At 38.8% G+C, this 27,001-nt stretch overlaps 1 protein-coding gene across 2 annotated transcripts in view; it reads right to left on the bottom strand.

Annotated features, from left to right (window-relative positions):
- PLPPR5 (phospholipid phosphatase related 5) overlaps positions 1–27,001 on the bottom strand; it is a 122,455-nt gene that overhangs the window by 6,740 nt on the left and 88,714 nt on the right. Inside the window, exon 5 of one of the 2 annotated variants that reach the window (XM_061119979.1) lies at positions 23,017–23,151. In XM_061119979.1, the coding sequence (XP_060975962.1) occupies positions 23,017–23,151 (135 nt within the window). The remainder of the gene's footprint in view (positions 1–23,016; positions 23,152–27,001) is intronic. The other variant, XM_061119980.1, reaches the window with a different exon arrangement.

The following is a 27,001-nucleotide window of genomic DNA, read 5'->3' as shown; positions in this document are numbered from 1 at the left end:
GAGTTTTGTTTCTTCTCAGGAATTTCCTTCTGGTACTATTTGGAGAAAGAGGCTAAAAACTACTCTCCGAGAGAACTGTTCCTCCCTAGAGAAACGGGGAAACTCTAGGTGGCTTTCCCTGATAAGCTAATTAACCCAGAGGCAGGCCAAGCTTTTACTGGAGTATTAGCTATAGATCTTATGAAGTATTTCCAAGTCCTGAGGAGCCAAAGAAGCTTAAGCCTTTCCACAGTGAATCTTTAGGAGCGGGGGTTCTCTAATTGGCTGCATGTTGGAATCACCTGGGAGCTTTAAACAAATACTGAGGCAACTCTGGAGACTTAGATTTAATTGCTATGAGGCATGGCCTGGTCAGTGGGATTTTTAGAGACTCTCCAGATGATTCTAGTGTGCAGCTAATATTGAAAACTGTTTCAGAAATTCTGCAGACCCAGCTGGATCCACGCCAACCACTGGCAACACGTCCAAATCACCTGAGGTGCCTGATATACTACCGATCCCCTGGCTCAAGCCCAGGCCTACTGGATCAGATTCTTGAGACTGAATTCCAGGAGTCTACCCTTTTCTTGAATTCTGCAAGTGATGGATTCCTTTTTACATCAGTCTGAGAACCACTGCCAAGAGTTGTAGAAAAGTGATTAGTTAGCAATGTGAGCACTGTTAGGTATAGACAGTCAATTCTTTCTTTAAAATGCTATCATTTCTCTGGCAAAAAGAGCATGGCCTACAAGAGCAGTAATACTGAATGATTCTCAAAAATAATAAAATAAAATCTTTGTGTTCTAACACTTCTGGGAATAGCTGCACATTGCATTCCTTGTTTAGAGCTTCACAGGGCATAAGGTGTTGAGAAGATTTGTAATAAACACTTATGTTTCATTTTAGCTCAGTTTCCCAATGTACTGACATGAAACTCCATGCAAGTCTATTAATACAAATGTGTTTATGTTATTTGGTGGATGTGGGTATCCATGGACTCTATCTGAAGTTTCTTAACTTCCCTAACTCTAATGACCTGTCCAATACTTTTAGTCCACAGTCACAACTATATTGTCAACCACCAACCCTATCTACCTCCTAGCCTATCTTCCTCATACAATAAAGTTTCTCTGGCCATTCTGGAAATTTCCCAACCAATAATTTTTTCCATCTGCTCTAGTCCATCTTACTCTTTCTCAATTTTGTTTCTATTCCACTCATTCTGTAGTCCAGTTGAACATTCTTTGATGGCATCCTCAGTTCTCTCGCCCTAGTGCTCTTCTCTCACCTGCCAAACCAAATCTTGGTGTAAGCTGGTTCCTCTCTCTGGAACATTCTCCTCGCCCCTCTTTGGCTAACAGCCCTTCAGATCTCTATTTACAGGATGTTGCAGCATCACTAAGTTTGGATAGGTCACCCTTTATGTGCTCCTCTAACATAACTATCATCACTCTGTTCTTATAAAGTTATTTATAAATCTAGAAGTACAGACTCATGATACTGTAAACTCATTCATCCTGAGAAATGTACCATAGTGTTTCTTATTTGATATTTGTTACATGTTTCATAGGCTTCCCTTGTGGCTCAGATGATAAAGAGTCCGCCTGCAATGCAAGAGACCTGGGTTTGATCCCTGGATCAGGAAGATCCCCTGGAGATGTGCATGGCAATCCACTCCAGTATTCTTGCCTGGAGAACCCCATGGACAGAGAATTTACTGTACATCACAACTGATGATAAGAAATATAACTCACCCATAAATTGTACCCATGCCTTGATTTACACTGATATTTTAAGCTAATGAATGGCTTCTTATTTCTTTCTTTCTAACAAAGGTCTGTCTAGTCAAAGCTATGGTTTTTCCAATAGTCATGTATGGATGTGACAGTTGGACTATAAAGAAAGCTGAGCGGCTGAAGAACTGATGCTTTTGAACTATGGTGCTGGAGAAGACTCTTGAGAGTCCCTTGGACTGCAAGGAGATCCAACCAGTCCATCCTAAAGGAGATCAGTCCTAAGTGTTCATTGGAAGGACTGATGTTGAAGCTGAAACTCCAATACTTTGGCCACCTGATGTGAAGAGCTGACTCATTTGAAAAGACCCTGATGCTGGGAAAGATTGAGGGCAGGAGGAGAAAGGGATGACAGAGAATGAGATGGTTGGATGGCATCACCGACTCAATGGACATGAGTTTGGGTAAACTCCGGGAGCTGGTGATGGACAGGGAGGCCTGGCATACTGCAATCCATGGGGCTGCAAAGAGTTGGGCATGACTGAGTGACTGAACTACACTGAATTTTTTAAAACACATTAGATTTGCTAAATAAGTAGCCTAATACTACCTGACAGGGATGAATCAAAGGATATGGGTAATGGATCAACTGTATGATAAGTTCATATACAACCAGGCACTGATTAAAACTTCTTATTTAAAAAACTTGCCTACTTGGGCTTGCCTAGTGCATCAGTGGTGAGGAGTCTGTGCAGGAGACACAGGTTCGATCCCTGGTTGGGAAGATTCCTCTTGTTGCAGAGCAACTTGCCCCATGCAGCATAACTATTGAGCCTGTGCTCTGGAGTCCGAGAGCCACAACTTCTGAGCCCACGGTCTGCAACTACTGAAGCCTGCATGCCTTAGAGCCCATTCATACAAAGCCATGTGTATGAAGTTTTATATCAGATGTACTCATAATTGGGAAAAACGAGAACAGCCTAAATATCCTTCAATAGGTAAACAGATTTTAAAAAATGGTGGTATATCCACACAATAGAATACCACCCAGCAATAAAAAGGGAAGAAAAAGAAAACAGGTAAAAACATGAATGAATCTCAAATGCATTAAACAAGGTGCAAGAATTCAGACTCAAAAGGCTATATACCGAGTGAGTCCGTTTACATGACACCCTGGAAAAGGCAAAAGCATAGGAACAGAAAACACATTAGTGCTTGCTGGTGTTAGGAGATAAAGCAGGAGTTGGCTATCATTTTAGGGTGGTAGAAATGTCCTATAACTTGAATATGGTGATGGTTACATGATGGTAGGCATTTGTCAAAACTCACTAAACTGTGTTATAAAAGGGAATTTTATAGGATGTAAATTATGCATTTAATAAACTCTAATTAAAAAAATAGGACCATTAACCACTCCATGAATTAAGTCTAAAGGCCAAGTGGTACGTAGAATTTGATTTGTCAGTTAGTGAAAGCATTAGTCACTCAGTTGTGTCTGACTCTTTGCAACCCCATGAACTGTATAACCCGCCAGGCTTCTCAGTCCATGGAATTCTCCAGGCAAGAATACTGGAGTGGGTAGCCATTTCCTTCTCCAGGGATTGAACCTGGGTCTCCCATTGCAGGGAGATTCTTTACCATCTGAGTCATCAGGGAAGCCCAGTTATTGAGTTATTATTTGAATAGTTGATTGCTTCAGTCACAAAAGAAAGGCACAAAATAAATGTATGGAAAGATATTCAAAATATACAAATGAAAATGAGGTACTTCATTTATTTTTGACCTTTAAGATGTATGAAAATTATTAAGAACAATTCTCTTATTCTTAAGAACATTCTCTGTTGTTGGAGAGAACACTGTATATCAAACCAAAAACCTTAAGAGTACTCATCAATTTTCCCCCTAACATTTCCACTTCTATAAATATATCTTAAATAAGTTTCATTAATTGAACTTATAGATATGTCTATTTTAGAGATGTTTACCCCAGTACTGTTTATAATTGTGGGAACTTGGAAGTGGAAGCCATTCACTATGCCAATAGAGGTAATGGTTAATTTATATGGATGAAAACTTTTTCAATGTAATTCTGTAAAACTGTATAGCACAGTGATTATGATTTTGAACTCTGTAGTGATAAACATGGAACATAAAAAAAAGTGGAAAATACAGTTCTGTATTCCCGTCTCAGAACACAGATAGGTTATATGACCTTGGGCAAATTACTTCTTTAAGTCTCTCTATAAAATATGAATAAGATACATTCAAATAATTTCTGTAAAAACTAAAATGATATTTTATGTTATGTTCTTTGCATAATTCCTGACACATATTAAGCTTTCACTGAAGATTTAGCTTTTACAGTTATCCCTGATATGATTATATATCCATTGACCTGTGGCCATATTCACAACATACTGTTACAAGAGCAAAATCAGGATCAGAAAGGAGCAACCAGGCAGGTCCCTTATGGCACACAAACCCACCCACGCACGCGTGGGACCTCGAGGCTATTTTAAGAAAATATTTCCAGTGATCACTGTGGTAGGGTATGGATACTTTCTATTTGTGTTTTGCTTTTCCAGATTTTCACATTTTAAACAATATACCTGAATAACTTGTTGCTTCCTTAACAGAAACAATAAACCACAATAAAATGTGGTTGTTTTCTAAGACAGGGAATGAGGTCATTGTTTATCTTCCTAGTTTCAGTCAAGTAGAATTTTACATTTTCTCCTCCAAAAATGTTCATAGAGCCACGGTGCTCTGGATTGACTTTGAAGCCCTCCATAGAGTCCCAAGGACCGTCTAGCAAAAGGGAACTGATCTGAGAGAAGAGGAGAATGCAATGGGTGGGAGCAGTTTTCCATGTGTAACTAACGATGCAGGCACTGAGAGGGATTTTTTTTAATCCATCATTGTTTTATTCTCTCCTTAACTAATGATTACATAAATCATATAATTTAAAAATGTAGTCATCAACTCTCTATTTATTTGTAAAATGAGATGAGCTAGCTTGTTTATATTCAGAAGTAATTTACTGAAAAGAGGCTTTTATAAAAGGCCTGTTAGGTGAGATGGAAAAAAAATAATCTATCTTTTATTCTTTGTGAAGTGTATTATCATGTATAAATAGTGTGGAGAAATAAATAATGAATATTTGGAAGCAAAAATAGGAAAAAAATGACACATGGCAAAGTAATATCAGTATATACTTATTTTTATAAACTAAAATGTTGATGCCTGGTTGGAATTTTTAAGCCTCCATTTAAAATTGTCCTTTTTAAGCAAAATTAAACAAATGAGAACAGAGTACAGCATGCAAACACTGATTTACTTCAAATATTTTTCATAAGTACTCAAAGCTTAGATTGAGAAAAAAGCCCTAAAATTTGAGGATATTTAGTCCCACTAACTATTCCAATATCTGATCACTAATACAGTTGTTTTGACAAGATCCTATATAACATTTACATTACAGTTCAGCAGCTCTGTAAAACAAAGATTTGCATTCCAGAAAAAAAACTGAATCGCAAATAGACTGCCATCATTATTCAAGCACAACATTTTGAAACCTCAAAGGAATTTATCACAGACAGCACCGTAATGTATAATCATATTTGTTTTGGCAAGAAACCACAGGATTGTTTTGCTGTTGCTATGACACTAATGTATGCAACATTTTATAGTATAATATTTTCTGCCACATGTGCTATGCATGACATAGACAATCTGTATAAATTTTTAAATCCATGAAATTTATCTATAAGGATAGGTATATATCTATATATCTCTATCTATCTATTATCTATCTAGCTCTTGAAACAAAATGAAAATCCTATTAAGGGAAGCATTATTGTTACAGGAGGGAACTAATGTTAACTAATGTTAAGGTGCTTAAGTGTTCAGCACCTACCATGTGCCAGGAAGTTCATTTGTGATCTGTTAATCCCATCAATCACTCCATAAGGAAACAATTATTATATCAATTTTTCAGAAAATGAGGAGAGGAGTATTCATCTAATCCCACCTAGTTTGACTAGCTATAACGTAGTCAAACTAAGCTTCAAACTGAAGATGCGTGCATGTGTGAGTGCCAGGTCACTTCAGTCATGTCTGACTCTTTATAACCCTATGGACTATAGCTCACCAGGCTCCTCTGTCCGTGGGATTTTCCATGCAAGAATACTGGAGTGGGTTGCCACGCCCTCCTCCAGGGGATCTTCCAGACTCAGGGATGGAGCCCTCGTTCCTGCTGCTCCTGTATTGCAGGCAGATTCTTTATCATTGAGTACTAGGGAAGCTCTCAAACTCAAGACTGCTAGCTGCAAAAGCCTGTCTTTCCATCCTCCACCCATCCTAACTCTGCCTAAATTTCTGCACAGGCTTCACTCTGATTTCTATGATTTTATAATCTGCAAAGCAGTCAATGTAAATGTCAATGCATGGCCTTTTCTGGGTCACCATGAATTCCCTTAGAATTTTCTTATCCATATAAATTTCCTCTACAGTTGCCATTATTGTTGTTTACCTGCTAAGTTGTGTCTGACTCAGTGACCCCATGGACTACAGCCCGCCAGACGTCTCTGTACATGGTGTTCTCCAGGCAAGAATACTGGAGTGGGTTGCCATTTCCTTCTCCAGGGGATTTTCCCGACCCAGGGATGGAACCTGTGTCTCCTGCATTGGCAGGTGGATTCTTTACCACTGAACCACCTGGGAAGCCACAGTTGCCATGAGAATTAAACACAACACAGTAATTTCCATCTGTAATATTACACACTTCTTATGCCATTTCTAGATTTTTTGAGTTGTGATCACTGCTCACCACTTTCATTCCAGTGACGCTTCTGCTGATAAGGGAGTGCTTTCACACTATGAGCTTCTTGGGTAGTACAAGCTAGTAAAAAGTCCCTGATCTGATGCACAAAACTGTAATCTGCAATCTTGTGATTCTTTCTAGCATTATTTTCCCTTCCCTGTTGTAGGCAAAAGGGGATCACTTTTGGTTTAAATGATTAGATCACAAAAACCTTAAAAAAAATAATAATGGAGAAAATTTTTTTCTCAAAAAGCATTTCCTCTACCTGGCTCTATCCATTAAATGAGTTCTCAGAGTTATCTCAAATTACCCGTAAGTGGCTATAGCAGCCTGGTCTATTAATACATGCCTTAACAAAACTAAGAAAATGTAGATACCAACTGTTCTCGGATCTACTGGAAATATTCCATTTTCTATCAAATCCCATCCATCCTTATATTTATTTAAAACATTTTTTGTTCCCTTGCCATATAGTCTCCGTTCCTTTAGATTTGTTGTTTGCCACTGGTTAAAACTGATGAGCCATAAGCATACATCATTTGCATGTGCTTACCTATGCAAATCTGAACGGTAGCCTTCTGCCTTAAGAGGGAGAACAAGCAGAGGGCAAGAGAGAGGGAAAAAATAAAAGCACCTAGTGCTCTGCTGCTGGAACGAATGCAGCACGACCCAGGAGGATCCCTGGAGGAAAGAAGACAAGGAACCCCTTTTCTGTTCAGTTCAGTTCAGTCATCAGTCATGTCCGACTGTTTGCAACCCATGGACTGCAGCACACCAGGCCACGCTTTCCATCACCAACTCCCAGAGTTTACTCAAACTCATGTTCATTGAGTCGGTGATGCCATCCAACCATCTGATCCTCTGTCGTCCCCTTTTCCTCCCGTCTTCAATCTTTCCCAGCATCAGGGTCTTTTCAAATGAGTCAGCTCTTCACATCAGGTGGCCAAAGTATTGGAGTTTCAGCTTCAGCATCAGTCCTTCCAAAGAATATTCAGGACTGATTTCCTATAGGATGGACTGGTTGGATCTCCTTGCAGTCCATGGGACGCTCAAGTGTCTTCTCCAACACCACAGTTCAAAAGCGTCAATTCTTCAGTGCTCAGCTTTCTTTATAGTCCAATTCTCACATCCATACATGACTACTGGAAAAACCATAGCTTTGACTAGATGGATCTTTGTTGACAAAGTAATGTCTCTGCTTTCCAATGTGCTATCTAGGTTGGTTGTAACTTTTCTTCCAAGGAGCAAGTGTCTTTTAATTTCATGGCTGCAGTCACCATCTGCAGTGATTTTGGAGCCCCCCAAATAAAGTCTGCCACTGCTTCCATTGTTTCCCCTTCTATTTGCCATGAAGTGATGGGACCAGATGCCGTGATCTTAGTTTTCTGAATGTTGACCTTTAAGCCAACTATCGGCTTTCACTTTCATCAAGAGGCTCTTTAGCTCTTGGATTTCTGCCGTAAGGGTGGTGTCATCTGCATATCTGAGGTTATTGATATTTCTCCTGGCAATCTTGATTCCAGCTTGTGCTTCATCCAGCCCAGCATTTCTCATTATGTACTCTGCATATAAGTTAAATAAACAGGGTAACAATATACAGCTTTGACATACTCCTTTCCCAATGTGGAACCAGTCTGTTGTTCCATGTCCAGTTCTAAATGTTGCTTCCTGATCTGCAGACAGATTTCTCAGGAGGCAGGTCAGGTGGTTTGGTATTCCTATCTCTTGAAGAGTTTTCCACAGTTTATTGTGATCCACACAGTCAAAGGTATTGGCATAGTCAATAAAGCAGAAATAGATGTTTTTCTGGAACTCTCTTGCTTTTTCAATGATCCAGCAGATGTTGGCAATTTGATCTCTGGTTCCTCTGCCTTTTCTAAATCCGACTTGAACATCTGGAAGGTCACAGTTCACATTATTGCTGAAGCCTGGCTTGGAGAATTTTGAGCATTACTTTGCTAGCATGTGAGATGAGTGCAGTTGTGCAGTAGTTTGAGCATTCTTTGGCATTGCCTTTCTTTGGGATTGGAATGAAAACTGACCTTTTTGAGTCCTGTGGTCACTGCTGAGTTTTCCAAATTTGCTGGCATATTGAATGCAGCACTGTCACAGCATCATCTTTTAGGATTTGAAATAGCTCAACTGGAATTCCATCACCTCCACTAGCTTTGTTCGTAGTGATGCTTCCTAAGGCCCACTTGACTTCACATTCCAGGATGTCTGGCTCTGGGTGAGTGATCACACCATCATGATTATCTGGGTTGTGAAGATCTTTTTTGTATAGTTCTGTGTATTCTTGCCACCTCTTCTTAATATCTTCTGCTTCTATTAGGTCACTACCATTTCTGTACTTTATTGAGCCCATCTTTGTATGAAATGTTCCCTGGTATCTCTAATTTTTTTGAAGAAATCTCTAGTCTTTCCCATTCTATTGTTTTCCTCCATTTCTTTGCATTGATTACTGAGGAAGGCTTTCTTATCTCTCCTTGCTAGTCTTTGGAACTCTGCATTCAAATGGGTATATCTTTCCTTTTCTCCTTTGCATTTCACTTCCCACTTTTCACAACTATTTGTAAGGCCTCCTCAGACAGCCATTTTGCTTTTTTGCATTTCTTTTTCTTGGGGATGGTCTTGATCCCTGTCTCCTGTATACAATGTCACGAACCTCCATCCATAGTTCATCAGGCATGTTGACTATCAGATCTAGTCCCTTAAATCTATTTCTCACTTCTACTGTATAATCATAAGGGATTTGATTTAGGTTATCCCTGCATGGTCTAGTGGTTTCCCCCACTTTTTTCAATTTAAGTCTGAATTTGGCAATAAGGAGTACATGATCTGAGCCACAGTCAGCTCCTGGTCTTGCTTTTGCTGACTATATAGAGCTTCTCCATCTTTGGCTGCAAAGAATATAATCAGTCTGATTTCAGTGTTGACCATCTGGTGATGTCCATGTGTAGAGTCCTCTTCTGTTGCTGGAAGAGGGTATTTGCCATGACCAGCGCATTCTCTTGGCAAAACTCTATTAGCCTTTGCCCCAGTTTGGTGAAATGTATTTTGGTCAGGTGCTGATTCTGATCAGAGGAGTTGTCTTACTCCATCCAGTCTGCTAGAACAGAGTACTATAGACCAGTAGCTTATAAACAACAGAAGTTTGTTTCTCACAGTCCTGGAGGCTGGGATGTCTGAGATCAAGCACTGGCAGATCCAGCCTCCAATGAGGGCACTCTTCCTGGTTCACAGATGGCCTTCTCCCTGTCCCTTCTCACAGCCGCAGGGTTGAGGGAGTTTGTAAGGTCCCTTTAATAAGAACAGTTATCCCATTCATAAAAGTCTCTGCCTTTAAGATCTAATCACCCCCTAAAGCCCCATTGCCTAGACTCATCATGTTGGGAATTAGGTTTCAACATAGGAATTTGGGGTTACACAAGAATGCAGTGTATATGCAGGGGTTATCTAACCACACCAGTGATTTACAGTGAAAACGGGCTAAATGCTGGCCATGGTGTCATTAGGAAAACTATTTCTCCATCCCACCCACCGCAGGAAACACGCCAACCTTTCATCTATGTCATTTTCCTGTCTTCTCTTCAAAGATTTCTCTTGATCATAACTAAGAGAAAAATGATCAATGCAAAGAAATAGAAGAAAGCAATAGAATGGGAAAGACTAGAAATCTCGTCAAGAAAATTAGAGATAACAAGGGAAATTTTCATGTAAAGATGGGCCCAATAAAGGAAAGAAATGGTGGGGACCTAATAGAAGCATAAGATATAAAGAAGAGGTGGCAAGAATACACAGAAGAACTATACAAAAAAGATGTTCATGACCCAGATAATCACGATGGTGTGATCATTCACCTAGGGCCAGACTTCCTGGAATGTGAAGTCAAGTGGGCCTTAGGAAGCATCACTACGAACAAAGCTAGTGGAGGTGATGGAATTCCAGTTGAGCTATTTCAAATCCTAAAAGATGATGCTGTGACAGTGCTACACTCAATATGCCAGCAAATTTGGAAAACTCAGCAGTGGCCACAGGACTAGAAAAGGTTAGTTTTCATTCCAATTCCAAAGAAAGGCAATGCCAAAGAATGCTCAAACTATGGCACAATTGCTCTCATCTCACACGCTAGCAAAGTAATGCTCAAAATTCTCCAAGCCAGGCTTCAACAGTGCGTGAACTCTGAACTTCCAGGTGTTCAAGTCGGATTTAGAAAAGGCAGAGGAACCAGAGATCAAATTGCCAACATCTGCTGGATCATTGAAAAAGCAAGAGAGTTCCATAAAAACATCTGTTTCTGCTTTATTGGCTATGCAAATGCCTTTGACTGTGTGGTTCACAATAAACTGGAAAATTCTGAAAGAGATGGGAATACCAGATCACCTGACCTGCCTCTTAAGAAACCTGTCTGCAGATCAGGAAGCAACATTTAGAACTGGACATGGAACAACAGACTGGTTCCACATTGGGAAAGGAGTATGTCAAAGCTGTATATTGTTACCCTGTTTATTTAACTTATATGCAGAGTACATCACGAGAAATGCTGGGCTGGATGAAGCACAAGCTGGAATCAAGATTGCCAGGAGAAATATCAATAACCTCAGATATGCAGATGATACCACCGTTATGGCAGAAAGTGAAGAAGAACTAAAGAGCCTCTTGAGGAAAGTGAAAGAGGAGAGTGAAAAAGTTGGCTTAAAGGTCAACATTCAGAAAACTAAGATCACGGCATCTGGTCCCATCACTTCATGGCAAATAGATGGGGAGACAGTGGAAACAGTGGCTGACTTTAGTTTTTTGGGCTCCAAAATCACTGCAGATGGTGATTGTAGCCATGAAATTAAAAGATGCTTACTCCTTGGAAAGAAAATTACGACTAACCTAGACAGCTTATTAAAAAGCAGAGACATTACTTTGTCAACAAAGATCCATCTAGTCAAAGCTATGGTTTTTCCAGTAGTCATGTATGGATGTGAGACTGGGACTATAAAGAAAGCTGAGCACAGAAGAATTGATGCTTTTGAACTGTGGTGTTGGAGAAGCCTCTTGAGCATCCCATGGACTGCAAGGAGATCCAACCAGTCCATCCTAAAGGCGATCAGTCCTGGGTATTCACTGGAAGGACTGATGTTCAAGCTGAAACTCCAATACTTTGGCCACCTGGTGTGAAGAGCTGACTCATTTGAAAAGACCTTGATACTGGGAAGGATTGAAGATGGGAGAAGAAGGGGATGACAGAAGATGAGATGGTTGGATGGCATCACTGACTCAGTGAACGTGAGTTTGGGTAGTTGGTGACGGACAGGGAGGCCTGGTGTGCTGTGGTTCATGGGGTCACAAAGAGTCAGACACAACTGAAGAACTGAACTGAACTGAGCTGATGCCTGGTCAGTCAACATGGCAAGACAAGGCTGTATTGAGGCAGAATACACGTCATCTTTATCATTTATCTGGATTTTTACAACAGCCTCTTACAGACTGGTTTCTGTTTGGTTTTGTTTTGCTTCATTGTTGCTCTCCTTCAATTTATTTTCCAATCTGAACATGCCATTTCCTTTCTAACACTCTTTCTTGGCTCCCCCTTTCTTATAGGCTAAGAATCAACCCCACAATGTTGCATAAAAGACTTTTCATGAATTTTCCTTAAATGTGACTGAGAATACTTTTCCATATACTTCTTTTTGGTTTGCATTTCATCTCTAATGGTGTTCCTATTTATGTACTTTGCCTATTCTTCAACTAGTATGTTTTACATATTATAGACATGAACTCATTCAAGTATGTCATTTATATTTTACATGTTGTTACTGGCCTTTTAAAACTGTTTTAAACTACTCTTGATAAACCTTATTTTTAAAAATGCTTGAAACTAAGATTCTAGTTATTGCAAGAATGAAACTAATATTGAGTCCCTCCTTTATAAAATCTGCAACTCATCACACTTTGACAATTTTATTGGTATTATCTAAGATTTGTCTCACTTTGTCATTGCTGTATTAATTTTGTAATAGATCTTCTCTTTAAATGAATTTAATAATTTTGCCCTGTTTCTGTCACTGTATTTACCATGTGTGTGTGTGCTTAGTCGTGTCTAACTCTTTGTGACCCCATGGACTGTAGTCCACCAGGCTCCTCTGTCCATAGAATTTTCCGGGCAAGAATACTGAAGTGGGTAGCCATTCCCTTCTCCAGGGGAAGTTTCTGACCCATGAGTTGAACCTGTGTCTCCTGAGTTGCAGGTGGATTCTTTACAACTGAACCACCTGGGAATTCTTACATACCTGGTGCTTTACGGTTATCTTAACGGTTAAATGACCTTTTGGATAGGAACAGAATTCTTATGTCACAAACTGTTTCATGGAAACTCAAAATACATCATTCCATTCTATTCTGGCATCTAATGCTGTAGAGGGAGAAGTCTAGCTAGCATGCTGTTAGTCTCGCGTGTGTGTTCACTTTGTCTGTATTCGCTTTCACTCACTAGGCATACTGCACAACAACCTCAAAGGCTCAGTCGGCTACCAATAACAAATGTGTGTTTCTTTCTCATACTACACATTGGTGGCCAGGTCCTGTGGTTCTGCTCCAAGCTACAGGTTGGGCCTTGGTCTGCTGCCCATGACTTCCCATTCTGTGACCCAGGCTGTCAGAGCAGCCCATATCTGGAACATGGCCTTCTCTGAAGGAAAGGACCATGAGCAACAAGATGGGGCAAAGCTTATGATGACTCTACAAGTTTCTGGTTGATGGGCTATCTGTCAGGTTCATTCACTTGTCATTGATCAAGTCCAGAGAAACTGAAGCAGAAAGGATACTCTGCCTATGGAAGGGGGTAGATAGTAATTAGGAACGATAATATCAGCTACCACAATATTTACAGAATTCTTTCTTCAGTATTGAAATTTGAATTTTTCACTGAGAAATATCTAAATTCTAGTATATATTTTAACTTTACCTGGTATCTTGCTAATCCTTCGAGTCTAAAGATTCAGATATTTATCTGGAAGGAAAGTTTCCTTATAGTATTTATCTGAATATTGTCCTCTTCTTCAACATCCATATAACAAGTGATTCACTTATTATATTCTGAGGTATATCCTTCATATCTATTATCTCTACTTGGATCAATTTATTCTCTTGTACTTTTACTGATGATTCTGAAACCTGTCCTTAACATAACTGATTTTACTTTCTCCATGGTGGATTTTGTTTTTGTGATTTTGAACTTTCCAGGTGTCACACTGGTAAAGAATCCACTTGCCAATGCAGGAGAGGCAGGTTCGATCCCTGGGTTGGGAAGATCCCCTGGAGTATGAAATGGCAACCTGCTCCAGTATTCTTGCCTGGAAAATTCCATGGACAGATGAGCCTGGTGGGCTACAGTCCATTTGGTCAGTAAGAGTCAGACACAACTGAGCTCACATACGCAGTATTGGTTTTAATCTTGCCATGACAGTGTTTTCTTACATTAGTTTCTTAATTGTACCTTTGTGCTAGCTATCTTTCATCTCTCATTAAACATATTTTCTTTAATTTCTTTGACAGTAGAAAACACATATTATCTACAATAAATTTAATTAAATATCTTGAGTTCATCTTTTTTTTCCTAAAAAATGTATTCTGACTCTTAAAAATGTCTCTTCTGTGTCATAAAATCATCTTAAAGAATTTAAGTAGCTGTCCTGATTATTTATGCCTGAATCAGAACAGATTTAGCTCAGTTTATCTTCCTAAACTTAATGGAAGAAAATGCAAAGATCCTTTAAGTGTTTTCATGAATAGTCAGGGGATCCTTCACTTAGATCTTGAGCTGAAGAGCTGGAGAATGTAGTTTTACATCATGTTGATGATTTCTCAGCCTGAGTGGAGTGGAAGAAGCAGCTGAGGCCAAGGACATTTTCAGGAAGGTCAGTTTATCTCTACACAGTTTCATTGCTATGGTTGCTGAAATGTCAGGACTGCTATTCTGTTAACTTAACCTCTTCTACAGGAGAATGATACAGTCCTTGGATGTAGCTTATTTATTTTTTTTGACTGAAGATAACGCCCCATCCCATTTTATAGTACCTATTCAGTTCAGGAAGGGATTTCTTCATCTGGCACGGACCCTTGTTAATGAGAAGCCTGATCAGAGGAATGCTTCTCTGAAGGCTTTCTTTTGGGGTGTACTTGCCCATTTGCTAACCCTGTTTCATATGGTGTTGGTTCATGGTGCTGAGTCATGTGCTAAACAAGACTTCTCATTCTCTCAGAGGTTGCTCCTATCTCTTGTTCTCATTCTTTGAAATTTGGAGGATATGTCTGGGATTATATAGGACTCTAGCCACTTTTGCAACATCCAACTTCTTTACTGGCAAAGAAAAATTTTAATTGTCCTTTGGTGACATCCATCAAACTGAAACTATTCATACTATATCTAGCAGACATGCCTAAAATTTTACTCTATCTAGTTTTTGCTCTCAGTGACACAGCTATTAAGACATTAATTCCTACTTTACTCTTGCTAATATAAGAGAGTAAAGCTAATGAATATGTAAATGTTCCATCTTCATTTCCCAGGAGAGGCAGAATCTTTTTATACTGAAGTATAATTGCTTTACAATGTTGTGTTAGTTTCTGCTCTACAACAAAGCGAACCAGCTATATGTGTATATATATCCATTCCCTCCTGAACCTCTCTTCCACCCCATACCCATCCCACTCATCTAGGTCATCACAGAGCACCAAGTTGAGCTGCCTGTGCTTTATAGCAGATTCCCACTAGCTGTTTTACACATGGTAGTGTATTCATGTCAAGCCCAGTCTCCTTGAAGGCAGGAGGAGAAGGGGCTGAGATGGTTGGAGAGCATCACTGACTCAATGAACCCGAGTTTGAGCAAACTCTGGGAGACAGTGATGGCTAGGGAAACCTGGCACACTACAGTCCATGGGGTTGCAAAGAGATGGACATGACTTAGTGACTAAACAACAACAATCTCCCAATTCATCCCATCCTCCCCTTCATCCCCCATGTCCACATGTCCATTCTCTATGTTTGTGTCTGTATTCCTGCCCTGGAACTAGGTTGATCTGTACCATTTTTTTCAGATTCCACATATATGTGTTAATATACGATATTTATTTTTCTCTTTCTGACTTACTTTACTCTGTATGACAGTCTAGGTCCATCCACATCTCTACAGATAACCCAATTCCCTTCCTTTTACAGGTGAGTAATAGTCCATTGTATATATGCATAACATCTCCTTTATCAATTCACCTATTGATGGACACTTAGGTTGCTTCTATGTCCTGGCTACTGTAAATAGTGCTGCAATGAATGTTAGGGTACATGCGTCTTTTTAAATTATGGAAGTTTCTTAAAAAACTAAAATTAGAACTACCACATGACCCAGCAATCCCACTACTGGGCATATACCCTGAGAGGCAGACTTTTGTTTTTTACTCCTATGAGTAATTAATAGTGCCTCTCTTTGTGTTTTTGCTAACCTCCTAAAGCCAGCACCCCTGAAGATTCTGTTTGGGATGCATGGGCTCTTGAAGGCAGGAGCCAGAAAAGGATGCGTTGGAAAGGGAGAAGTCGTGTGACTGAAGAAAAATGTTGGCTCCCTGAGACCTTCGGTTGGTGGGATATGTGGGTCCTGAAAATTAGAGGCACCTGCACACAGCTTGTGTAAGGGCCCCAGGACAGACAGGACCCAAAAGAGAGGTGTGCCAAGGGCAGCTGGACTCTGGGCATGAGGCATAAAGACATGTGCGCTACAACCAAAGTCTCCGTGCCCAATTTGGCAGAGAGAAATACATTGAATGCTCTCAAAAGGCTATGTGAGTCATAACGAAGGGGCACAGGAATTTAAATAATTCTGGGGGAATTTTTCCAAGGGACTTTGGTCAATTAGAACATATCGATAGTTAATACAAAGAAGCATAACCAGGACCTTCTTAGAGAGCAGCTGAAGAAGACTGAGTAATTTTAAAATACTGTAAGTATTTTAGTTACACAATTTTTCATGACTATAACCTCATCATTGGAAGAAAAAAGAAAAAGAGAGAGAAAAGAAAGAAAGGAAGGAAGGAAGGGAAGAAGGGAGGAAAAGGAGGAAGAGAGAGCAGCAATCAGGTCCACAATGTCAGTGGCTCTCAGATTAGTGTCTATAGGTAACCTTCCCCCTTCTCTCTCTCATCTGCATGATCTTTTTGTTTCCTACTAGAGAGAAATAGGTGAAGGCAATGGCAACCCACACTCTTGCCTGGACAACCCCATGGACGGAGGAGCCTGGTAGGCTGCAGTCCATGGGATCGCTAAGAGTCAGACACAACTGAGTGACTTCACTTTCACTTTTCACTTTCATGCATTGGAGAAGGAAATGGCAATCCACTCCAGTGTTCTTGCCTGGAGAATCCCAGGGATGGGGAGCCTGGTGGGCTGCCATCTATGGGGTCGCACAGAGTCAGACATGACTGAAGCGACTTAGCAGCAGCAGCAGCAAGAGAGAAATATCTTGTGTGGTATTTTGCATAACTGGCTTCATCATATATAGACACATTATATACACATCAACTTAAAAAAACACATTCTACAATATATTGGAAAACTTTCCACATCTTGATTTACCTCATCCATTTCAGCTGCTGAATAGTAATAATAATTGGTAATGATTAAGGGCTTCAGAGGTGCCAGGCTGTTCTAAGTTCTTGCTTATTATCTTACTGAACTCTTATGACTATCATCGTCTGAATCATTCTATGCAGGAGAAAACTGAGTCACAGAGTAATTAAATAAGTTGCCCAAGATCCAAAGTACCCCAAACTGCCAGCCATTCTACCCCTAGAAACTGTAAACAGAAACACCACACTAAAATGTACTGGATCCCACTGTAGGAACGTATCCCAATGGATTTAATAATTCACTACAGATAAACATTTAGACCTCTCCTGATTTGATATTACAAACAGCTGTAGTAAAGTTACTGGTAACTTATGTTTAGTGAACATTGAGACATGATGGGCTGGTTTCCACAGATGATTAATTCTTTTCATAAAACCAAATGTAATGAATGTTCAGATTTACTTAGCCTTCAGAAAAATCATGACTTTCCTTCAAACTATGGTAATTAACTATATGACAAACTCCCTATAATTAAGGGATAAATTGTTGGCATTTTATAAACAAGAACACTTGCATGCTGTAATTATTCTGTAGCTTACAGTTTATCAAATGTGTACTTTGAATATAAGAAGTTATATAAGTACATAACTTTTAAAAGAAACCTGTTGTCTGCTCTACACAAGACTGACAACCAGAAAATGATAGCTTGGCATAACCATGCTAAAACAATAGGCCATAACTGCCAACCGAACTTTAACACCAGGCTCCCTTTCTCTCCTCAGAGGGCCAGCTTAAGGAGCTAATGTCACTTCCCAGCTATCAATTATAAAGATCAAACTACTAGAGAGGATTTTTGCATTCACTTGTTTCCCATTGTGAACTAAGATGAAAAGCAATATATTTACTCCAAGCATTCCTTATTAAAGAAGGAAGAGAAAGCTACTCTGGGCTTCTCTGAAGTGATGGCCTTCCTCCCTTTCTGGCTGATGAGCAGAAATACATATCCTCTCAGCAGTAGAGCTCCAAGGGGAAGCCCAAGACTCGTGATTTTCCTGTGTGAGTGCAGACAGGGTTCTGCCTGGAAACAGTGATGGAGAGAGTGGAGAGGGAAGGCGGAGCTCAGCGGGGCGAGTGCCAATGCACCAGGTGTGTAGAGGGAGAATCAAATTAGATTCCAATCATCTTTATTGCCTAACTATCAGATTGAAGATAAAGCACACAAATGTATCATAAACAAAAATGTTAAAGAATAAACACTGATCTCTTGCAATCAATAAATTCTAATAGAATATTTTTGCCTTCATCATCTAGTATCTTAAAAGTCACTGTAAATAAAAATGAATTTGCATAAAATCAAGAACAGAAATATTTTAATCATTTAATACACATAATGATGTAATGGTATACAAGATATTTGGCAAGTCTAGCAGACTTCTAAAGAAACGTTATGCAAATAAATGTTAAAAAGCAGAAGACTCAGATCACTGTTCAAGTTAATATATTGAGAGGTGCATAAAACACTCTAATTTTCACCCGGACAATTTTCTTCAAAGTATGTTTAAGATCTCTACGTAATTGCTACCGCTTTTTGTATTTAAAGTTCAACAAGATCTAATTTCATATGTATTATTCACTTCAGTTCAGTTTAGTGGCTCAGTCATGTCCGACTCTTTGCGACCCTGTGGACTGCAGCACATCAGGCTTCCCTGTCCATCACCAACTTCCAGAGCTTGCCCAAACTCAAGTCCATCAAGTCAGTGATGCCATCCAACCATCTCACCCTCTGTTATTCCCTTCTCCTCCTGCCTTCAATCTTTCCCAGCATCAGGGTCTTTTCCAATGAGTCAGTTCTTTGCATCAGGTGGCCCAAGTATTGGAGTTTCAGCTTTAGCATCAGTCCTTCCAATGAAAATTCAGGACTGATTTCCTTTAGGATGGACTGTTTAGATCTCCTTGCAGTCCAAGGGACTCTCATGAGTCTTCTCCAACACCACAGTTCAAAAGCATCAATTCTTTGGCGCTAAGCTTTCTTTATAGTCCAACTTTCACATCCATACTTGAAGACCGGAAAAACCATAGCTTTGACTATATGGAGTTCTGTCAGTAAAGTAACGTCTCTGCTTTCAAATATGCTGTCTAGGGTTGTCATAGCTTTCTTCCAAGGAGTAAGCATCTTTTAATTTCATGGCTACAGTCACCATCTGCAGTGATTTTGGAGCCCAAGAAAATAAAGTCTGTCACTGTTTCTATTGTTTCCCTATTTACCATGAAGTGATGGGACCGGATGCCATGGTCTTAGTTTTTGAATATTGAGTTTTAAGCCACTATTTTCACTCTCTTCTTTCACTTTTATCATGAGGCTTTTTAGTTCCTCTTCACTTTCTGTCATAAAGGTGGTGTCATCTGCATATCTGAGGTTATTAATATTTCTCCCGGCAATCTTGAATCCAATTTGTGCTTTATCCAATCCAGCACTTCACATGATGTACTCTGCATATAAGTTAAATAAGCAAGGTGACAGTATACAGCCCTGATGTATTCCTTTCCCAGTTTGGAACCAGTCCGTTGTTCCATATCCTGTTCTAACTGTTACTTCTTGACCTGCATACAGATTTCTCAGGAGGCAGGTAAGGTGATCTGGTATTCTCATCTCTTTAAGAATTTTCACTTAGATATATATTTTATTGGGGCTTCCCAGGTGGCGCTACTGGTAAAGAACCTGCCTGCCAATTCAGGAGACATAAGAAAAGAGGATTCGATCCCTGAGTAGGGAAGATCCCCTGGAGCAGGGCATGGCAACCCACTCCAGTATTCTTGCTTGGAGAATCTTACAGATAGAGGAGCCCAGCAGGCTACAATCCATGGGGTCACAAAGAGTTGGACACAACGGAAGCAACTTAGCATGCACGCACGTATATATTTTATTACATAGGTATATATCTTGAATCACTATACCGTATAATTTTTCTTTGCTGTTTACCAATGACATGGACATTTGCAATCTGTTTAACTACTTGAGTTTCCCAGGTGGTACAATGGTAAAATCCACATGCAAAAAGATCTCCTGGAGAAGGAAGTGACAACCCATTACAGTTTTCTTCCTGGAAAATTCCATGGACTGAGGAGCCTGGTGGGCAACATTCCATCGGGTTGCAAAGACTCGGATATGACTAAACAGCACACACATAACTTCTTGGGAGCTCTTCTTAACTGTATAATGAGGACACTTATTCTAAGAGGGCATCAGCTAAATCATGGTAGAAAAGAGATTAAAATAATCAATGACTTAGTAAAGGAGTTTATTTCTTTTTCAGAACCATCTAGGGTGTGTATGTGGACTGTTCCATGAGCTCATCCAGAACCCAGGTTGTCCAGGAGGATTGGTCATCTTCAAAAATAAAAGATTATTCCAGTCACTTATCTTTTCCATTTGGTGATAAGGAGTACAGAATGTCCGGGACAAGAGTTTTCAAAGAGATAACCTAGAGGTTATTGCACCTACCCTTCTGCTTACATCGCATGGGTCTAAACTTGGTTGCTAGGTCACACCTAACCACAGGGGAAGCTGGGGAATAAAGACTACAGCTGGACAACCATGAGTGTAGTTAAAACTGGAGTGAAAAACTCAGTTACTGAAAGGAAGAAGAGAAGAAAGAATACTGGTCATCTATCAGCAGTCTTTGCCACTATAATGATGAAAGTGAAAGTGTTAGTTGCTCAGTCATGTCCGGTCTACCTCTTTGCAACCCCATGGACTGTTGCCTGCTAGAAAGAATTCTTCTTTCCATGGAATTCTCCAGGAAAGAATACTAGAGTGGGTAGCCATTCCCTTCTCCAGGGTATTTTCCCAACCCAGGGATTGAACCTGGATCTCCTTGCCTTGAAGGCAGATTCTTTACCATTGAGCCACCAGGGATACTCAGCTTTACAAATTGTTGCAAAGAACAAAACTGTACTTTGTAGAGCACGGAAGTGGTTTTGTGGAAGCAATTAGTATAGTATTTGACACATCTTGCATGATCACTAAATGGTCATTGTTATTTTTATCATCATCACCATCATCATCATCTAATGTCTCTATCCTCATTTAAATGCTTAAAATCCTCCCACAGTATCATGGATAAGTGCTTGCTTAGCTATTCTTGAATCCTTATAGTAAAAAGAAATTTCATCGCTTTTAAGGTGGGAAAGTTAGTAACTAATTTTGAGACATTATTTATCTTCCTACACGTCCTTTTCTTTCATCCTAATTGTGATCTCTGAGATTTCATAAAACAAATTGCATCCCTCTGTCACACAACAGTCCTTCAGATATTTATGGGAAGCTATTGCTTCTTTCTTGAGTTTCCTTTTCCTATAAACTTATTATTTTTTTAAACTTGATACTTTTGTTCCTTCCAGTCTCTTATAATTCATGACTTTGACTCTACTCACCATCTTAGACATATCTATTTGCTCACTTAAAAAAATTTACTGTCAACTCTTATGTTTTATCAATGTTCATCTTAAAACCATGTCACCAAGAGTAGTACACAGTATACCAAGTTGACCTGAGCAAAGCAAACCATCAATCCCTCATTCAGGATATCATTTTCCCTAAGTGGGACTTAAAACCATATAAACTTCTAGCAGTCATATCATGCTATTGACCCATGCTGAATGGTAGACTCCTATACCCTCTGAGCCTTTTGCATTTGTGTAGTTAACCTAGACATACCCTATCCTACAGGAACATTTTTTAAAAAAAGTCCAAATACGAAATATTTCCTTTATTTCTAGTTAATTGTTAGTGGTACATTTACCGCAATCTTCCAAGAATTTTTAATATTTCATCCAATGTATCAATTATCCCTCACAGATTCACCTGGGGCTTCCAAGGTGAATGGCTCAGTGGTAAAGGCTCCACCTCTCAATGTAGGAGCCGCAGGAGACGTGGGTTCAATCCCTGGGTCAGGAAGATTCTCTGGAGTAGGAAATGGCAACCCACTACAGTATTCTTGCCAGGGTAATCCCATGGACTGTAGTTCATGGGGTCCCAAAGAGTCAGACATGACTGAGTGTGCATCCTATGCGACCCCTCCACAGATTCATACCATCTAAGCCTCCAATTAGCATCTATTAATAACTTCATCTAAGATATTGATCAAAATCTGGATGTGGACAGGGCTGAGGAGAAGACATTAGTAGCCCTCTGTTACTAAATAAGCAGTCATCTAACCAGTTACACACATGCGTGAATGCATCATCACTTAAGAAATATTAACCTATCTAGCACACAGAAGTCTCAAGAAAAGTTATTAAAACCTGGCTTTTCTGTTCATTGCTATGTCCCATGAGGTCTTGACCTGCCACTCAAAGTGCTACCTCATCAGGCTCCCTTAAGCCCAGCCTGATCTTCAGGGTCTCCTTGATCAGGAATGCACACTGGTGTTTCCCTGAGGCCAGAAACTGAGGTTTAGCAGTATTTATTGAGTCCTGAGTATGTGCCAGTTGTTACACTACACAGATTTTCATATACATGAAGCATGGAAGAAATGGAATATGTATTATGAAAAATGTATACATTCTCAAGTAAAACTTATATTTTGCCCATGCGTGGGACCACTGTATAACGTTCCTTATCTCAAAGCTATGGCAAATTGCAGCACAGTCCATGTACAGACTCAACTTTTAAGCCTGAGAAGTTCAAAGAAATGTTTTCTATGTGATACGCATTTTTCAAAGATGTTCTCTTCAGTGATTAAGTTCTTGCTAAATACCACATTAGACTCTGAGCTTATTTTAGTAAATCAAAAATGTGAAAGAACTCTCAAGAATAATTATTCATTTGCTCTAGATAACAATCGCACTTTAGAATTTAAATTATGAATCACCTGTACAGATGTTACCTTTTCCAAAGGACTTTCTACTCGAGGAATGCTTATCATTGGCATCTGTGCCAGGTTATCCGTGTGTATATGCTCATTTTCTGGTTGTCTTCCTTTGAAATTATTTACCACACATACAACCTACAATTTCAGGAAAAAATACAATTAAAACAAAGCCATGTTCCCTATAAACATGATCTTTGTGAGCAGCCTGATAAATCTAATCACAGTGATAAAGTATTGGCATAACTTAAATATTACAGGTCTATAACTTTACATTCAAATTTATCTTGTAATCCAGTGCAAGTGTGTTCAACAGCATTCATCAATTAATATGTAGCTCAGTTAATAATGACAATGCTATTATTCCAAAATTTTCATTAAATTAGGTTATAGTCAGTGCTCAAACTGATCCAAAAATAACACCATAACCTTATAAAAATTCATAGCAAGCTAACCTTTCCTTAATGTGGCTAACCTACAACTTAATTTAAATGCTAATTATATCCCATTGCTTCAAGATCATTACATTCATAATAAACCTTCTACGATTGGCACTTTCTAATTTAGTAGCATCATTAACCCTAGTTTTTTGTCCATTATTGCATCCCATATATATTTGGCATTTCAACAACAGCTTACTATGGCTACCACTGAAATAGAAGACCTTTTACATAAAGGAAACTGACCCTTGTTTCAATTGATTATATCCCATACTAAACCAGAAGTTCTCATATTCTACTGTGCATGAAAATAAAGTTCTGGCACTTAAAAAAAAAAAAAAAGACATTCCTAAGCCCTTTCCTAAAAATTCTGATTTCAAAGATGAAGGATAAGGCTTAGGAGTTGCCACTTTTAAAAGGCATTTCTAAAGCTTCTGATGTAGGTGGATCAAATTTTAAAAATTAGTGTTTTAAATTATACAGGAAAATTAGTTGCTTATATTGAACTAGTAGGTAAGATATTCTTGAGCTTTCTTTTTCTGGGTTTTATATTCTATTATCAAACTGAAATACAGAATTTACTTGTAGCTAGTTTATAACTTATCATTCATTTAAAAAATAAATGCTTAATATACAATCACAAATTTACATTGTATATTTTCCATAAATCACACTGGAAAGTGTGGGGCTCATTATTGAATATTTTCAAAGGTCAATTAGATCTTAATTTTTCTCCAGTTTTTAAATTAAATTTTAAAATCTACAAAATAACACACACTATTAGAATTTATCTCAGAAAAAACTTCCTTGCAAACTGATATATACTTATTATCCTTCCAATTCCTTGAATAATTACAGATCAGAAGCACAGATCAAAGTCTAATAACTTAATACTCAATTTCATCACTACCATCAAGATCTTTAAAGTCATGGCAAAGGTTTGGAAATGGGTACCTGATAAACATTCTATCAAATGATGAGCCTGCAAAGGACTAATAGATAGTAACTGACCTAAAGTAGAGGTCAGCAAATTTTGTCTGTAATGAGCAGATAGTACATATTTTTGGCTTTGTGGGTGTACAATCTCTGCAGCAAGTATTCAGCTCTGCCATTTTGGTGTGGAAGCAGCAAAGGATATAATCAAGAATTTGAGCCAACAACAATATAACAGACAGCAGTTTCATACCCATTTCATGAAATATATATATACACACACATTTTCTTTTCATTAACATTATGCGTGCTAAGTCATTTCAGTTATGTCCAACTCTTTGTGACCCTATGGACTGTAGCCTACTAGGCTCATCTGTCCATGGGATTCTCCAGGCAAGAATACTTGAGTGGGCTGCCATGCCCTCCTCCAGGGGATCTTTCCAATCCAGGGATCAAACCCTCATCTCTTGTCTCCTAAATTAGCAAGCGGGTTCTTTCTTTACCACTATGGCCACCTGGGAAGCACCATTAATATTATATAAATTTATGGAAAATCAGCAGGTGAAAAAAAGCTGCTACAAATTTTTCTGAATTAAAATTTGCTGAAATAACTATATACACAGACAAATGGAAGTCATTAGATGAAGAACAGATTTAATAGTGGCTACTGAAATTAGTATAATTGCTTTTTATACTAATTTCAGTTAGGAAAACTCTGAAAGATATTATCAGTTACCTCTTCGCCTTAATTGAGGGTCAGGACAACACTACTGAAGCAGCTAAGAATTCACATGTGAAATATTTAAATGCCTAACGCATAGCAGATATTCATTAAAGCATCTATTAGCATAATGATTACTCTTCATTACTGCTATTATTTAAATTATAAGGAAGGAAATTATCAAATCTTCCTTAGAATCATATTCAAATATTTAGTAAGTCTTGTCTGGTAACATTCACAAATATGAAATTGACTTCCAATTAGAAAAATGCTCATAGGAAATAGCAATGGCCCTGGTTTTTGATCCTGAGTTTGCATGTTCTGTTCTTGGACAGTCCTCTAGCCCTCAGTTTTCTCAATTTGAAAGTGAAGAGGTTGCGACAGACTAGCAAAGGCAGCTCCATTTCTTTGGTTGGCAAAGGTATGAAAAATTCAACAAACGTTTAAAATAAAAGCCAAGATGCAACCATCTCATGACCCTACTCCAAACCTTGATCTTTTTCTGGATCCTCTCAGGGAAAGGTAATTCCCTCTCATCCCCAAATGCAGCTGCATGTGGCTGAAACCTGAACACCTCTTGTATTCAACCAGTCACTCAATTTGTTCAATTCTTCTTCCTGAAGATTTTGATTTCTTTTATCCGCCTTGTTCTATCTCTAACACCAACTCCAAAGACTAAGCAGTCATCATTACTTGCCTGAATTCCTGCATGGTTTTCTCAAAACTAAATCCAATCTTGACTCCCTCCAATCCCTCTCTACAAAGAAGTGAGAATGGTCTTTCTAAAATGCAAATTCTATCATGTCGACCTCCTTAAAACTACTTTTGGGCTTGGCTTCTCACTCCTCTCAAAATGTAAACTCAGGTCCACCTTTCAGCTTTCTTTCTCTATTTCCCAAACACCTTCGGTTTCCGTTCACTTCCTTTTGTTTGCAATACTCATCTCCACTGTCTTTGGGCATCATATCTCATTCATTTGTGATATCTCATCTCTGCCTCATCACCTTATTAGTCTTCCTTGACCCCAGGATGTTTTTATTTGCTGGCAAGGACCTGTGATTCTTTTCACTGAAATACCTATCTCTATATGAAATTATATATCTGCAAGCATAGCATTTTGGTTGATGTGATTCTCTTCCAAGGTTATCAGCTCCATGGAAGCAGACAAGCTTCTTTTTCTGATTACTATTCCATTCTCAGTGTCAGGTGGATGAACAGATTAATAAATGAGCATGAATCCAGGATAAAAATTCTCAAATTTTCTGATGTTCCTATATAATTGAAAGTGACTTTCTTTAGAAACATTCTATTTTTACATTAGTGGTTTCCATGAGTGTAATTCTACCCTCTCTTCCAAAAATTAATACTAGTAATAAGTCACCATTACATATAGATTTTTGTTTTTTTTTTTTCCAGTAGTGATAATAAATTAATCTGATCCATTTGTGATCAGTCTGCCTCTTCCTTGTGGCAAATAAAACTTTTCTGCTATATGGAGTTATGTGCATGGGCTTTGGGGTCAAACAGGCCTGGGGCTTAATCCTGGACTCTTTTATTTACTAATTCTGTGAGCCTAGGCAAGTTATTTAATATAACTAGATCTGTTTGCTTTACCTGCAAAACTAGGACAATAATAGTTATGTCTCACTGTGCATGAGGATTGAGTTAATGCAGTAAAGAATATTCAAATAACTCTTTATTATTACTATTAGGAATATGCATGATAACCTGATAAGCTCTTGCTTTGGTCAGTAAACTTGAATTATCCTGCCTGACACTGTAATATCCATCTTTCTTGCAAGTACTTTGAGGCACCCATTTTTATAAAATAATGAGTCAATATACAATAATAAAGTCATCAAAGGTGAAGAGTATGGTATCCATAGCCTTCTCT

This window comes from Dama dama, chromosome 20 (assembly GCF_033118175.1).
Source record: "Dama dama isolate Ldn47 chromosome 20, ASM3311817v1, whole genome shotgun sequence".
Taxonomy (NCBI): Eukaryota; Metazoa; Chordata; class Mammalia; order Artiodactyla; family Cervidae; genus Dama; species Dama dama.
This window is presented reverse-complemented; position numbering and strand designations above follow the sequence as displayed.